The sequence below is a fragment of the Oxyura jamaicensis genome, chromosome 13, assembly GCF_011077185.1.
Source record: "Oxyura jamaicensis isolate SHBP4307 breed ruddy duck chromosome 13, BPBGC_Ojam_1.0, whole genome shotgun sequence".
Classification (NCBI taxonomy): domain Eukaryota; kingdom Metazoa; phylum Chordata; class Aves; order Anseriformes; family Anatidae; genus Oxyura; species Oxyura jamaicensis.
Window position 1 is genome coordinate 13,347,137 of NC_048905.1, and position 15,815 is coordinate 13,362,951.

A 15,815-nucleotide genomic window follows, 5' to 3' on the forward strand; every position below is an offset into this window, starting at 1 on the left:
CCCCCCCCGGCCTCCCCCTTTTGGGCACCCCTGCCCAGCCCCAGCCTGGGGTCGTTCCCCATCAGCCCCAGGGGGCAGCAGGAGGGGACACGAGTGGGCAGGACTCCGAGCTCCCCGTACGGTTCCCAGCCCTGGGAAGGGTGGCCCGGCTCCTCCAGCCCTGCCGGAGCTCTATTTTTAGCTTTTCATCCTTATTTAGCAGCACGGCCGGCCGGGAGCACGCAGAAGGACGCAGGAGCGGGCAGGGGCTGGGACGGGCGCTGCCCCCAGCGACAACTGCGCCCCTGATCCCCCTGCCGGGGCTTAAGGGCGAGGAATAAATAGCCCCCATTCCTGCACGGCCTCCTCCTGGAGAGCAGGGCGGAAAGTTTTCCCCGGGATTGTTTTCAGCGTGAGGGGATGGAGATGTGCGGGGAGAGGCGCAGGCACGCGGCACCGTGCCCTTCGGTGGCCTCGCCACCAGTGTGGGTGAGGGTTTCCCTCCCCCATCCCCATCCTTTCCACACGGCTTTTTTCAGTGTAAAAAATAAAAGAAAATAAAAAAATAAAAATGAAAATTGAATGTACTGGTATGGAACGCACTGTGATATGGCAGGGTAATCACATCCCTTTGCCTGGAAGATCGCAGAGGCAGGAATGACTGGAAATCACCACTCGTCCTCCACGTGTGGAGGACACCAAAGGAGCCCAGGAGGCTTTTTTTGTCCCCAGCACCCACGAGATCCTTCCCATCTCGCACAGCTCTCCGAGCTCCCCCACCCAAGCTGCGCCCAAGTCACGAGGCCTCCCCGGCTCTGGCTCAATGCCTTTGATTTGCATAGAAGAAAAGCAGCCGTGCAGATAAGTGACAAGGCGAGCGACTTCGCGTCTCCTTCACAAAAGCTATCTGAGAGCAAACAAAACGGGGGCCAAAGGCTGCCAGCACTGAGCCCCTCGCTCCGTCCCCCTGTGCCTGCTGGGCATCGCTGGCTCCTCGCCACTAAATCTCTTTTTGCTTTCTTCCTTTCTTCCTCCTTTTCCTTCTTTCATTTTTCCAGAAGTGCTGGCCTCTGGAGGAAGAAAAAATGGGCAGGAGAGGGGAAAAAGGCATTGAATGACCACACCGGGTACCTGTGCCCATGGGACACCCAGAAGGTTCAGGGGTCTGGCCCCAGGGGGACCCCCCCCCTGCCGGCACCAGGGGGGGCCCCCCCCCCCCCCCCCGCTGCCTCCCCGTCCTGCCCAGTCCTCCCCAGCTGCAGCTGGAGGGAGAGAGACACTCGAACAGCTTGCACAAATACTTCTCTTATCCATCAGCTTTGGCAAACACTTTAAAGCACCATCGGTACAAATTAACTCTGCGTTGGGTCAGCTGCCACCCTACTCACGGCAATTCCGCAGAGCACGAGATAAACCCTCCCGGGATCGCTTTTCCAGGCAAAACCCTTGGGGTGTCTCCAGCCGCTGTCATTCCTGGGAACCTGGGGAGATCGCAGCGACCCTGCCACCTCCAAACTCCTGGCAGAAATCCCCGGCCACCCCTGGGATGGGGCAAGGCTGGTGGGGCCAGCACAACCCCAATTCCCCCTGCCAAATCCTCTGCATCCTTCCCACCTGGCAGCAGCTCTCACCCCCCGCACCACCATCCAGGCTGGGTGTGTTGGCCGTGCACTGCCTCTGCATTCCTGTCCCTGCGCAGGCAGAAATCCCCTCTGCCATGGTCCCCTGCGTCTCCAGGGTGGTTTGCAGACACCAGCCCCTGTGTGCCTGGTGCCCCACGCTGCCCGGCTCTGGGTGGCCACTCGCTAGGGAAAGGGGGACGAGCTACATGGCTCCGTCCCACTCCTCTCCCCATGGAGAGCCCCTGCTTTGCTCGGAAGCAGCCGGACAGAAAAGTTTCCGGCTGTTTAACCACGACCCTGCAAAGGGAGCAGATTATCGATGCAGCAGGGTGGAGAGAAGCACATCGGCAGGGCCGGTAGGGGAAACCTCTCCAGCGGGGCGCATCCTGCGCAGCCCACACAGGAAAGATTGGAGAAACCGAGAAATGGGTAAAATCAAGCGAAAGCAGGAGACTTTGGGGCAGCGCAGGCAGCAGGCAGTGTTGGGGATAAACCGAAGGAATCCGGAGCCAGGCTTTGTGGGGCATCTCAGCGCCTCCCCACTACGACCCCAAACCACCACGAGCACGCGTGCACCCCGCCGGCGCTTTGCGCACCAGCGAGGCGTGCCGCCAGCCGGACGCTCCTCAGCTGTGCACGCAGTTGTTGCGTTGCAGCCACGGCACCAGCAGCGTGAGTTCAGCCCCAAAATATGCGTGCGCTTCTGCGCTTGCCTGCCCGTCTGCCTTCAGCCTCCGAAATCTGGCCCGGGGTTTTTAACGAGCCCTGGCGAGGTGGAGACCAGCTCCCTGCAGCGAGGAGCCTTTTATCCCGTAAAGGATCTGCTCAGCCTGGCAGACAAGTGCTGGGGAAGGAGGCTTGCCCCGTGCAGAGTGCTGGGGGAGATAAGAGCGGCGATGCTCGCCGTGGTTCCGAGCCTCAGCAGCCGATGCCAGGAAGCCGCCGTGACTCACGGCACTTCTCCCAGGTTCCGCAGCACCTACCCAAGAGGACGCAGCCATCCGGTCCCACCAGTCCCCACCCTCCCATCCCAGAGGCATTGCACAAGTTCCCTGGGAAGTGGGGGTGTCCCCGTCCCCATCCCAGTGTCACCCCAGCAGCTCGGGGCAGCAGCACCACCTCCGAGCCGCGGGTGACACCTCGGCGCCTCCCCGGTGGCACCCTGCCACCCGCCCAGCCGCGGGCTGCTGGGACGTCTCCCAGGGGAAATTTGGAAAATGTCAGAATAGAAACTTGTTGACAAAATCTGGCGGTGTTTCCATACGGGCACAGCCTTGTGACCAGGTTGAAACACTTTTTACGGCAGTGCTGGGTGGCAAAGTTGTTTTCTTTCTTTTTTTAAAGGTCTTTTTTTTTTTTTTTTTCTATAAATGTTTGTTATTTTATAGCATTTTAAAAAAACCTTCACAACCCAAACACGTGGAGGAACCTGCCTGCTTTGCCCCCGGTTTTTAGGCAGGACATTTTCAAACCCACGTGTTTCCCTCCCAGCTCAGGACCCTTTTCCACACCGCAGGAATTCCACCCAGAAAACGGCACCCTGGCTCCAGACCCAACACTCGGGGCACCTTGGGGTGCCCAGAAGGGGGCTCCCCCACTCCACACGGACAACCCCAAAAGCCCCCTCCCTCCAGCACAGCTGCCGGCAGCCACCCCCCCTAAAACCAGCACCTCCCCACAACCACCCCCCACGACCCAAAACTTCACGGGACGACGGCAAAATCCAGCACAGGCGCTGCCTTCACCCCTCAGCCCTTTTTCCCAGGGTGGGGGGCTCACAGGGACAACCCCCTCCTCCCCGCTGCAGCCCCCCCCCCATCTCGGAGCATCCCAGAGATGCGCACCCAGGGCCAGCCCCGGGGGCGGGCAGGCGGAGCGGGGCGGGGGGAGCGCTGCCCGCTGCTCGGGGGTGCAGAGCACCCTCTCCCGGCGCTGCCTGCGAGCAGCCTCGGGGATTTTTTTTTAATTATTTTTTTCTTAATTTATTTTTTCTCTCTTTCTCTGCTGGGACAGCCCCGGCGGAAGCCGCCGGCCGGGGGGATGCAGCGCCCCGCGCCCCGAGGCTGAGCGGCTCCGGCGGGGGGCTCCATGGGCTGCACGGGCAGCGCCCTGCGCTGCTGCCCCGCCGGCGGCAAGGTAGGGGCGCCAGGGGGTGTCCGGCTTGGGGACGGGCTCGGGTGGGACAGGGGGGAGGCGTGGGGTTAGGGTTCGCTCGGGGTCCGGCTTTGCTCGGGGTCCGGGCTTTGCGTGGGGTCAGGGTTTTGCGTGGGGTCCAGATTTCGCCTGGGGTCGGGGTTTGTGTGGAGCTGCGTCTTCGCGTGGGGTCAAGGTTTTGTGTGGGATCGGGGTTTTTCACGGGGTTGGGGTTTTTCACGGGGCTGGGGTGTGCGTGGAGCCCTGCTTGCGCTTCTTGGGTGGAGGGTACCGGTGTTTCGCAGGGGGCTCCCCGCGTGCCCCCCCCATCTGGCAGAGCAGAGCGGAGCAGCGGGGCTGTCCCCCCGCTGTGTGAGCCCCCCGGTGTGGTGGGGAGCATGGTGGGGGGCACCGGGCACGGCGGGGGGAGCAGCCACCTGCACTGCTGCACCCCTCCGGGAGAGCCCCCGCACCACGTGGAAGCCGTCCTGAAGGCGGTGAGGCATGGGGTGGTAATGCCCCTTGGAAATGCTTGTCCCGTGTCGGATGGGGATGGGTTCCCCATGACAGACCTCTGCTGTCCCCACGGCGTCCCCCCACCCCAAAAGCTGGGTCTCCCCCCTTGCCATGCCCCCCGTGTGCCACAAGTGACACTTGTGCAGGGGAACGCCTTGAGCCCCCAGCAGCGCTCTGCACCAAAGAGGGCTTCTGCAGGTTAAAGCCCAGAAATTCCCCGCACCTAATTGCCATCAGCTTCTGACGTGACCCCGTTGGCCTCGGGGTCGTTTGTGCAGTCGGATGTGCTGCGTGTGCCGCGGGCTGTGGCGGGGCGGGAAGAACATCGGAGGAGCCCCGCGGTGCCGGGGTGCCCCTTGCACGGGGGGCAGCAGGAACCCAGGGGCCAAGCCCGAGCCGCTGCTGGGATGTGCGGGGGGAGCAGGCTCGGGGCTTGCGCACACCCGGAGCCAGCAAGTGTCTTTATTTACAGCACTCGCCAGCTCGGCTGCTTCTCTGTATCATGGAAAAAAAAAAAAAAACACGCCCTCCTCTGTGTCATGAGATCAGACGCTTCTGGGCCGCTTTGAGACTCGGAGAGTTTGCAAGAAGGGGGCACGGGGCAGGGAGAAATAACAGCCCAGAGGCCCCAGGTGCTGCGAGCCGCACGTTTACCGAAATGCGGAAATTTGAAGGCAGTCTGCAGGCGCCTCCCTTCCTGCGCCCTCCCGCTCTCGGCTCTCTGCTGGGCCCCGCCGTGCTGCTTGCCGCCCTTTCGCACCCCGCACAACATCCGTGCTGCCACGACTGGGTTGTAATTAATCCCGAAAGCGGCACCAAAAATCCCCTTTATGGCCAAAAAGGGTAAAGAAGGGCGCGGAGCCACCGCTGCCCATGCTCTGGTGCCCGACACGTGGGGTGCGAGGCCTCCCCGTGCCCATGGAGCGCGTCCCTCAGGGCTGCTTGGGGAGGGGGGACCCCAGAAACCCCAGGGGGGTCCTGGAGGACCGTGGGGACATGGTGGGGACGTGGCCGGTCCCACGGTGGAGGTGACCTTGGGGAGCAGGTGCGGGGCCGGTTGCGGTGGGCGGCCGGCATACCAGGAGCCCCGGGGGAGGCAGCTTGGCGGCCGCGTCCTTCCCAGCATCGGCACCGCCGGCAGCGGGTGATAAGGCGGCGTGGGCACAGGTGCTGTGGCCGGGGCCTGTTCTCAGGGGCCCCTTCCCCTCCTGGCTCTTTCCGTGCACGGTTGCCGCTTGCTTTTCGGCCTCGAGAAAGTTTGGGCTTGGGGCCTGGACGCTTTCCAGGCCCGGGGTGGGTTTGTTTTGGAGATACGGGAGCTATACGTGGCAGCGGGAGCCAGGGAGAGAAAGCCCGAATGCAGAGCTCGGGGCTGTCGGCGGCACAAGTGGTTTGTGTACGGAGGTGACAGTCAGCCTGCCACCCGGCCCTGGCAGGGGACAGAGCGGCAGCAGGGAGAGGAGGGCAGGTCCCGCGGGGCCGGGCAGCACCGAGCATCTGCGGGGTCCCGGGAAGGCTGTGGGGACGGTGCCCAAATCCTGCCCCCGCTCTGCACCACGGCCACAAAGCAAAACCTGGAATCTCGGGGCCTGTTCGGGATTTAAATGCCCGTTTCCTGCCCCTTTGTGATTTCATTTGTTGTCGGTAAGGTTGCATAGTGTGATTGCCTAACGCACATGTAAAACAGGAAAAGGGGAAGAAAAACACAGCGCAGAGCCACCTCGCACGGAAAGCCGAAGCTGAGGCTGTGGCTGACCCGCAGCTGCCCGGGGCCTCCTCACCCACGTGGTGCAGTCCCCACGCCTCGACGTGACCGGGGTTTGGGTGGAAATCCTGGAGAACCGGCCCCAAACAGTGTGTTCCTGGAGGTAGGAAGGGCGCCGTCACTTGTAGCCCTCCAGAGAGCGTTCAGATCCGTCTCCCGGTGCTGGCATCCCTCTCGCTCTGTTTCTGAGCTTGATGCAGTTGCCTGAAATCAAACCTCGTGAGCTGTGGAAGGCTCCGAGGCTCCATCCCACTGGATGTGGGGCATGGGGGAGAGGGGAAAAGTGCCCCGAATCGTTACCTGTGCAGAGCTGGGGGTGCCCAGGGCTCCCTGTCCCTGCGCATCACCTCCGTGGTGGTTGGGGCAGGCGCGGGTCTTTGGGGGCTGCTCCTGCAGGAGGCACCTGCGTCCCGCTCCCAGATCAACAGAACCCCCTCAGCGGGTGTGGGAGCACAGTCCCCCCGCACAGCCTTTGCTTTGCTGCAGTGAAGGCTCTGAGGGGGCTTCTGAGGTTCCTGCCGTGCCCCCAGGCCCGCAGAGCCCAGCCTCTCACCCCTCCGTCCCCTGCCAAACTCCAACCCCGGACACGGGGTGGGTTAAACCATAGAGGGGTGCACATCGGCACCTCAGAGAGGCCCCACGGCCATCGGGACACCGCGCACGCGGCCGTGACATCTGCACCATTATCACCGCTGTGCACGGGGCGCCACGGCACCGTTACCGGGAGCAGCCCCCTCTGGGCGTCCCCCCGGGGCCCCCACGGCGCCGCGCCGCACACCCCGAGCTCCCCGTACGTCCTCGCCCCGCCGCCTGGGCCGGGCTCAGCGCCGCGTCCACCAGCGCCATAGAAGGGAAGACGGAGCCGCGGCTCCGCAGAGGCTCGGAGTTCCCCCGCTCTCTCTGGCAGCTTCCCTGCGGCTTCGCGAGGGGGGCTGCCGGGAGGAGAGGCAGCACGCCTCGCTGCTGCGCCTCTCTCTGCTCCCGAGCCCGGCTCCCTGATCTGGTTTGTATGTGGGGTCCTGGGCAGCCGCAGGCTGGGATGGGTGGGTCGTTAGGGTCAGTGTTTGTTGCTTTGCCGGGGGCTGGGGAGCAGCTCGCACCCCTGCCCAAATCCACGGCGATGGCACCGGGGCTGGGTTCACCCCGCGCTGGGGAGGCAGAGAGCCGGCGAGCTTTCCTTCTCCCTTTCAGCAGCAGATAAAAACACATCAGTCTCCTGGCTCCGCTCCCTCCTCCGACCCTAAGCGGCCACACGGGACCCCCACCGGGCTGGAAGGCAGCCCACGGCTCCAGGGCTGCTCTGGGTCGGGTCAGCCCCGCAGGAGCGCCCCGGGGCCAGCAGCGCATGGTGCGCCCCGAGCTCAGCGCCTGTGCCCGCCGCCAGCCCCTGCCTGCAGGCCGCCCTGCCGCCGTCCCCACTGCCTCTGATTTCTTGCCGCCCATCCGTGCTCCCTCTGGCACCTGCTGCATCGAGGCGAGGTTTAAAGCCCGGCAGCGTGGTGAGCTTGGGGTGCTGCACAGTGCCCAGGGCTGGCCCCGAGCATCCCAGAACAGCAGGGACGGGGCAGGAGGAGGGCAGAAAAGCAGCAGCCTGCTGTCCCCCGCCAAAAGGCTTGCTGCCCCGGCACATTTTGCACCGGCACCTTGTTTTTCCCTGCCAGAGACAGCTGAAAGCCCAGCAGGGACCGGCTTCCTGGGAGCTCACGGCCTTGAAGACAGAGAACGGTGAGAAGGAAACTTGCGTCTCCCCCAGTGCCCTGGCTCCCTGCGATGCCCTAAAAGCAATAAAACAGCCCCGTCATTGGGGCAGCTGGGTCACCCCCGGGGCAGGAGGCTTCACAGCCTGCCAACGCTGCCCCAGCTAGCACCGGCAGGGTGGGAGGGAGGCTTTTGTCTGGTGGAAGAGCAGAGGGGACACGGAAGCAGCGCGGTGAGCAGGATGCGGCCAGCCCCGTTTCAGCCCCGTTTGCGTTGCAGCCGATGCTGCCCTACAGCATGGAGCTGGGCAGGAGAAGGCAGCGCCGGGGGACGAGCAGGGCACAGAGGCTGCACAGCTGCTCCAGGGACATGAGGAGGAGGAGGAGAGGCTGCGAGGAGCCCAGGGGACAGAGGCTGAGGGACCCCGAGGAGTTAGCACCCAGGTGGGTCGGGGAGAGGGGTGCTGGCAGGGCACGGTGGGGTGGGGAATGCTCAGCCAGCAGGGACATTAAGGACATGGACCTGGCATCCCTCCTGCCCCGTGGGACACTCAGGGTCTGCCATGTCCCAGGTGGAAAAGGGAGAAGAGGTGGAGCTGAAGGAGCAGCTCTCGGAGCGGTTCGATGCCCTGCGGAGAGAGCACGAGGAGACCCTGCAAGGTGCGAGCCGGCCCCTGGGGAGAGCGATGCTCCCCGCAGCCCCCTGGCACTGCCGCAGCCCCTCCAGCTCCCGTGGGGCTGTGGGACACGAGGGTGCCACCACCCGGCGCCACGGCACCACAGGGCTCGGGCCAGGCCGGTGACGCTGGGCACGTGTCCCCCCGCAGAGCTCCGGAGAGCGCACGAGCAGGAGAAGCTGCTGCTGGCGGAGACCCACCACAGGTCCCAGGAGGCCTTACAGGTACCCACGGAGGAATCCCCGGGGACGGGGTGCCCACGGAGGACCGCTGCAAGGTCCTCAGTGTGCCACAGAGACCTTGCCCAGCCCCGGGGTTATCGGGGTGCCCCTGCTCGGGCAGGAATCCCAGACACCCCCATCCCGCTTCTTCCCCGGCCGCCCAGGAGACAGTGGAGGCGCTGAGGTCCCAGCTGAAATCCTTCCAGGAGAGGATGAGGCGGGTGGAGGAATCGCTGCTGAGCAGAGACTACAAGAAGCACATCGAGGTGCGGGGAAGCGCGGGACCGGTGGCTCTGCGCGCTGCCCGGGGTCACAGCAGAGGGGACAAACTGTCCAGGAGGTGTCCTGCCCCTGGGGCTTGGCCCAGAGCTTCTGCGATGGACCAGGACAGTGGGTGCACGGGCTGGAGCCCGGGGGGGGGGGGGCATGGGACAGCCAAAAGGATGAGTAAAACCCCATCCCTGGGGGGTGTGGGGGCTGTTTGGGTCTCCTGAGCACAACCATGGGCAAAGCCCGGTGCACCAGGGGTCCAAACCCATCCCGGGCCATGGCTAGCTGAGCCAAGGTGGGGACACGTGGTGCCCCCCTGCACACACCCTGCTGTGCCTGCTGACCCCCACGTTTCCCCCAGGAGCACGGGAGCCCCAGCCCGTTCTGGGAGCAGGAGCTGGAGAGCCTGCACTTCGTCATCGAGATGAAGAACGAGCACATCCACGGCCTGGACAAGAAGCTGCTGAACCTGGAGACCGTGGTGGGTTCGGAGAGGGGTGCGGGTGGGTTTTGCCGTTTCCATTTCTCCTCCACACCTGAGTGATGTCCGGAGATTGCAGCTGAGGTGGAGCTGGATGGAGCCCGGTTCCTCCCTTGGAGTGTGGAGGGCATGTGGGCGCAGCGGGCAAAGCCACCACGCTGCCATCGAGATGGCTCCCCAGTGGATGGGGCGTCGGGGGGCTCGGAGGCACGAGGAGCTGGCCGTGGGCATTTCCAGCCCCCTCCTCACCCCCACGCTCCCCTTGCAGGCGGAGAGGAACCTGCTGCTGGAGGAGAAGGTGAAAACCCTGCAGCAGGAGAACGAGGACCTGCAGGTGCGCACCCAGAACCACCTGGTGATGACGAGGTAGGTGCTCATCGCGGGCTCGCCCCGCGTGCCCAGCGGCTCCTCGGCCGAGCACGGCCCCCACGGTATGGGCAGAGGTGGCAGCAGCGGGGCCGTGCGTGCGGCAGCGCCGCTGTTTGCCCGCAGGCAGCTCTCCGAGGAGCTGCTGGCCGCCCGCGGGGCGCTGGAGAAGGAGTCGCAGCTGCGGGAGCAGGCTCGCCGCGAGAAGGAGGAGCTGCTGTACCGCGTGCTCAACGGGGGGGACGGCTCCCCCTTCCCCATCGCCGCTGGAGACGTGCCCCTCATCGCCACGTAGCACCGACGGCGGGCTGGCCGGGCTCTCCTCCGGGCACGGGGCCCGGAGATGCTGTCACGAGCGCCTCCACTCCCGGGGCTGGCCCTCGGGGTGGCCGTGTCCCCGCGGTGGCCCCCTGCACGGGGCGATGGAGCACTCCATGGGATGCCCGCACCTGCCTTTCCCCAGCCTGCGCCCACCCTGTGCTGCAGGGGGGCCCTGCACCGAGCCGTGCCCGCAGCCCTTCCTCTGGTGTAAGGCCAGGGGGCTTTTTGGGGGTACAAGGGGCTGGTCAGGGCGCACAGACATGTGTGGGGCTGGATCCGACCCCACGCTTGGCTCCGAGCACACCCGGCATCGGTGCTGGAGGTGGGACAGGCACAGGGGGTGCCGTGCCCAGGGAACCCAGAGCTGCCCCCACCCGTGGGGCAGGGCTCCCCCCGCATCCTCCTCTCCCCGCTGCCTCCTCCAGCTCCATCCCCCAGCCCCTGGGTTCGCTCCCACGGCTCAGGCACGTCCCCGCTCACCGCCACGCCAAAGCCAGGCCCTCGCTGTCCCCGCTGCCCACCGACCAGCCCCATCTCCCCCCCACGAAGCCGGGCAGGGGCTGCGTGCCCGGAGGCGCGCAGCTGGGGGGCAGAGCATCCTCCCCCACGGGGGAAACACCTCCAGCACGGCTGCGGGGTGGCGGCGCACAGGAGGGCCACGGGTACGGGCTGGATGCACACGAGCACTTTCCCCTGGGAAGAGGGGCCCTTCCCCGGGGCTGCGTAGCCGAGGTGCGTGTGTCTGTGCGTGGTTGTGTGCGTGTGTGTGCGTGCACCCACGTGCTACTGGCTGTAACGGTTACAAGCCTACAAGAAGCAGCAGCCTCAAGAACCCGGTGTTGGTGGTTTTTGGAGATTTGGGTGTTTGGGGTAGCCCCGTGCAGCAGGAGGGCGCCGTGTTCCGCGTGTAGGCTGGGAGCTGCGGCCCCCTTTTCTGGCTCCTTCCCCTGTTTTCACTGGTTTGGGTGCCCCCGCCCCCAGCCCAGGAGCTGCAGCAGGCATCTCAGCGTTTCAGCAGCAGTTTCCGTCCTTTGTGCCGATCTTATCGGGGTCGGGGGAAGGAGGCAGCCAGGAAGGCAGAACCAAGCCCCGCGTGCCCGCTCTGCGGCCCCGCTGCTCCGCGCAGCCCTGGGGGACGGCAGGGCCCCAGCCGGTGGGGGGACGGTCCCCAGCCGTGTGCCGTGGCCTCGGGACAGGCGGGTCACCCTGCCGTGCCAAAACCAGACGGGGCACAGCGCGAGGAGCCTCCGCACCGCGCAGCTGGGCATGGGGTGGGCAAGGGGACGGGTGGCACCGGGGAGGATTCAAAGGGAAAAGCCTACCGAGACCAGGCAAAACTCTCGGCTGCTTTAGCTTCTCCAAGCAAATCTCCTTGGGCAGGGGCTCACCGTGAGGATTGAGGCTGCCAAGGGATGCAGCAGGTGTCTGGCTGACCCGAAGCTGCCAGCATAGCCTGACCCAACACGGCCCCATCCCCACGGGGCTCGCCCCCTCTCCATCCCCAGGTCCTTCTGCCCCAAAGCTCCCCACTCACCACGAAGGACGCCCTCTCGGGGCTCTGAGGCTGCCTCCAGACGAGCAGAGCTGCCGCCAGGACGCCGAGCAGAGGCAGGGCAGCGAGGCAGCCGGCCCCGCAGAGCAGCAGGGCTGGGGGGGCACCGGGACAGCGCCTCGGGGAGCAGCTCCCCGGGGTGACAAGGGACAAAAGGATGGGAGCTGGCGGCTCATCACAGCGGGTTTGGCTTTTCATTCTAGCCAGCGTGGGAAGCAAGAGGAGGGAGAGGTTTCCTGAGGCCAGCTGTGTGGCTGTCAGGAGAGGGCAGGAGGGAGCTCGGCGTGCGCTGCTCGGCACCATGCTCCCCAACCTGTGTCCCCGTGTGTCCCCACGTGCCCGCAGCCCCCCAGCCTGACCGGAGCAGGCAGCCTCGAGCGAGTAGCCCAGCAGCGTGCTGACAGACAGCACGTCAACCAGGGCCTCCAGGCTGAGGAGGAGAGCCAGGAGAGCTGCAGGGACAAGGAAAACCTGCCGGGCTCCTGGCACAGCCGGTGCTGTGCCCACCTCGGCCACCCAGGGCCCTCTGCCTCCGCGCTCAGCACCTTGGCGAGCTGGAGATGCTTCGGTCGCTGGCACCAGGGACACCACCGAGGCCGAGGGACCTCACCCACAGCCAGGATTTCGGTCCTTGCAGGGCCATATTCCGCCCTGCCACCCCTGGCTGGGTCTCCAGGTGCCTCCTCCCTGAAGGAAGCTCCCAGCTCCTCGGGATTCCCTGGCCCTGCTTGACTTCCCCCACGGGTTTTACCCTCAGATATTTTATACTTTTTACTATCTTTACACCATTTTATGCTGAGGGGATAGGGGCTCCGGGCTGTCCTGCCGATGGAGGACCCCCTCCAAGCCCTGCTCGAGGTTAGCAGCCAGCCCAGCTGCTCGCCCACCCGCGGCCCCCAGCGCAGCCACCACCGGGCACCGGGGGCAGCTGACTTTGGCCAAAGGGGGGACAACAGGGCAGAGCCCACGCTGCGTGCTTCAAGTCCCATAGTCTGCTATTTACGGGGCCACCCACACAGCTCCCACCACGCTGGGGATCCCCGCGGGGACAGGGACAGCTCTGCAGCAGCTCCCAGCCCCCAGGGACAGCAGCGGGGGCTCCAGGGGCTGGAGGGAAAGCAGAAGGGCTGCATGCCCTCCCTGTCCCTGCAGCACACCCCAAATCCCACTGGGAACATTTTACCGTGATTAAAAAACATAATAATAATAACCCAAAATTATCAAAATCAACAAAAACATCAGGACCTTCTGGCAAGACCAGCTACTTCCCCTGGCAGCGCTGCACGCCAGAGGGGGGGCACTGGCCAGCCCCAGCAGCATCCCCACTTGCCCCTCACCCTTCAATCCCTTTGGAAGCCTCTTAAATCCCCCGGGGAGCCTCCTGGCCCTCCCCGCCCACCCCTGCAGCAGCACAAAGGGAAATCTATGCAGAAATATCCACAACACCCTCAGGATAACGCACAGGAGCACACAATGCTAACAGCCTCGGGGCATCGTTGGAGGGGATTTAATTAATGCCTGCAGGTGCAGGTGGAAGGGGGAGCTCCCTCCAATAGCCACCTTACCCCAGAAGCCCCCAGCCCAAACTGTGGAGCAGATTTAGGGGAAATACAAGCAAAAAGGAGCAGAAACACAGCCAGGGCGCAGCGAGAGCTGGCAGCCCCTTGATGGGGACACCAGAGGTGACCCCAGCCCCATCAGGTAGGGCACAGCCCCCCAAAAAACAGGATGGGGGCTGGGGCTGGGCTTAAATGGGCCCCCAGGGCTGTGTGGGCGGGGGCCAGGTGAGGCTGCTCGGGACCAGTAAGTTATATCAGTGCCCTCGGGCCCCAGCACGGCCCCCGTGTGGGGGTGTCCCAGGAGGGGAGGCTGTGGGGTGGTGCAGCATGCCCTGGCTGCGCCCTGGTCTTCTGAGAGAAGAATACGAAGCCTGGGCTCCGAAGAGAGGATGGAGGTTAGTGCTTTAGGGGTAAAAAAGCTAATTTAGGTGTCTTTTGGGTGTTGGCTATGGTGTGGTGTTCTGGGGCAAGAGAAAATCTTAGGTTGTAGGTGGGCTGTGGTGCTGCGCAGTAAATCCTCCGCCCTTTGGGTGCTGGGAAAGCTGGTAACAGAAAAATATGTGTGTAAATATCAGCAGGGAGGGAACAGAGCAAGGGATGACCCCCCCCCCCCCCCGCCCCCAGCACAGCCCCCGGGCACCCAGCACCCTGTGGCCAGCAGCACCAGGAGGAGAGCAGGGCCGTTGTCCTGTGGCTCAGGGCAAACAAAGCCGTCTTGTCACCCACGCAGCCTCACGTGAGCGAGGTCTCTGGCCACCAACAGCACCCCAGGGGAATGGCAGGGAGCAGCCAGGGCTGCAGGGACTCTGCCCGGCAGGATGCCTCCATCCAGCAGGGTGGGGACACAGCCCCTGGTGTCACGCTGCGCCTGGGGTCCCTGCAGCCCAGGACCCCCCTCCCGAGCCGGGCTGAGCTGTGCAGCTGCCCTGCAGCCCCCCGCGATGCTGCAGCCTGCAGGAACCAAAGGGGCTCGGCTGAGAGCCAGCAGCTGCTGCCCCACGCATTTATTTTTTTTTTGGGGGGGGGGGTCCCAGCTTTCCCCTGCTCCTGCTGGTGCCACACCAGGGACATCAGAGCCTGCAGGTGTCCTGCCAGCTCCCCTGGTCCTGCTGCAGCCTCGGTGCTGGCTGGGGAAGGTGGGAGGGTGCCAGGAGCACTGCGGAGCTGCTCACCGTGCATCTGCACCCACGGCTCTGCTGCAAGGTCTGATCTCTGTGTCTGTGGCACGGGAGGGAAATTTGGGGAAATATACACACACACCCGCCCCCGGTGCTGGGCTGCGCTGAGCACCGCTCCCCAGCTCCCTGCACCATCCAGCTCCTGCCCCGTGGGCACTCCTTGCTCAGCTCCTGCCCCCTTGAGAGGGTCCCGGAGGGGGGCAAAGCCTCCCTTGGAGGGGGCTGCAGGGATGGATGCTCCCCCAGGGAAAGGGGGTGAGTGGCGGAGCTGGCTGCCAGCGGGACCAGGTAGCAGCGTCCCCATCCCCCAGCGTTAGCCAGGAAAATGGGGGCGATGACATTTCCGCAGCTGAAATGCGATCCCTGCTGTCACCTTGCGCCCTGCGTGTCACCGCGCTTGGCGCGCAGCCCCCCGCGCGCACCGGCGGGGTCTCTTACCCCCGTCCCCCCCCCCCCCCGCACCGCGGGCACCCAAAATGCGGGGGCCGGGGTTGGCGTGGTGCTCGGCGAGGGTGGGAGCACGGCTCTGACCCCGGGGCCCACGGCAGGCGGGGACTGGAGGGCTCCCGGTGACGTTGTGCCGAGGGGAGGAAGCAGCCGCACGGCAAGGGCGAGCGCACGGCCGCAGGAACGCCCGGAGCGCGCAGCGGGCGGCTGGACCCGCTGCCCTACCCCGCAGGCCTCCAAAGCACTCGTGAGTGTGCAAGGGGCTGAGGTGTGCAAGGGGCAGAGCTGGTGGGCAAAGGGACAGCGGTGGGGGGAGAGGGGAAGGAAGGAAGGGGGGCAGCCTCGGATGGGGACGCGCAACGCGAGCGGAGGGTCCCTCCGGGGGGTGGCTGCAGGGCAGGTGGGCACCCTGCCCACTTTTATAGCTTTCTTGTTATTTAAAAATCATTTATTTTTACTGAAAGCCTGGGGCCGTGCTGCAGAAAGGGGATTTGGGGGCACTGGCGCTGCTGCGGGTTCGGGGCCCATGGGTGTGTCCCGGCCAGCCGGGGATGCGGCTTTGTCTGCTCCCGGTGCTGCAGCAGCCACGGCGGTGCCCGTCCCCGAGCTGGAGCTGTCGTCCCCATGGGGAAAAGCTCCAGCTTTTGTCACCGGCGAAGTTCTGCGCGGGGAAACTCACCGTGCACCGCCACAAAGGCGCTAAAAGCGCAGGGGACTTTTTGGCGCTGGGGTGGGGCAGGGGATGTCGGGGACCTCCCTTGCCCCGGGGGGAGGATGGGGGCAGCTGCTTTTAGCCCTGCAGGGCTCCGTTTCTGCCCCGCGGGCCGGCCGAGCCGGGTGCTGGGCGTGCCGCGGCCTCCATTGCGCTAGCGGTGTGGCGGTGGCCGTGCCAAACCTGTGCTGGGCTCCCGGGATGGGAGCCCCCGGCCCCAAGCCCTGGTGGGGTCATCGGGGTGTGGGGTACGGCAGGGTCCGGCCAGCTGCAGCGGGGTGCAAGCTGCTGGGGGGGAAAAGAGGGTTCTTGGGAAAAG

At 65.3% G+C, this 15,815-nt stretch overlaps 2 protein-coding genes across 3 annotated transcripts in view; both read left to right on the top strand.

The window, feature by feature from the left end:
• The first annotated feature begins 3,491 nt into the window (after window positions 1–3,491).
• CCDC69 (coiled-coil domain containing 69) lies at window positions 3,492–10,166 on the top strand. Its single transcript, XM_035338603.1, has 9 exons — window positions 3,492–3,737; window positions 7,677–7,740; window positions 7,993–8,156; window positions 8,285–8,372; window positions 8,540–8,613; window positions 8,775–8,876; window positions 9,242–9,361; window positions 9,630–9,727; window positions 9,854–10,166. Exons 1-9 carry the CDS (start codon window positions 3,690–3,692, stop codon window positions 10,020–10,022), a joined length of 927 nt encoding a protein of 308 aa, XP_035194494.1. The 5' UTR covers window positions 3,492–3,689; the 3' UTR covers window positions 10,023–10,166.
• Window positions 10,167–14,799: 4,633 nt separating this feature from the next.
• ANXA6 (annexin A6) overlaps window positions 14,800–15,815 on the top strand; it is a 13,569-nt gene continuing 12,553 nt past the window's right edge. Inside the window, exon 1 of one of the 2 annotated variants that reach the window (XM_035338813.1) lies at window positions 14,800–15,031. The gene's annotated coding sequence lies outside the window, so the exon portion shown is untranslated. The remainder of the gene's footprint in view (window positions 15,032–15,815) is intronic. The other variant, XM_035338811.1, reaches the window with a different exon arrangement.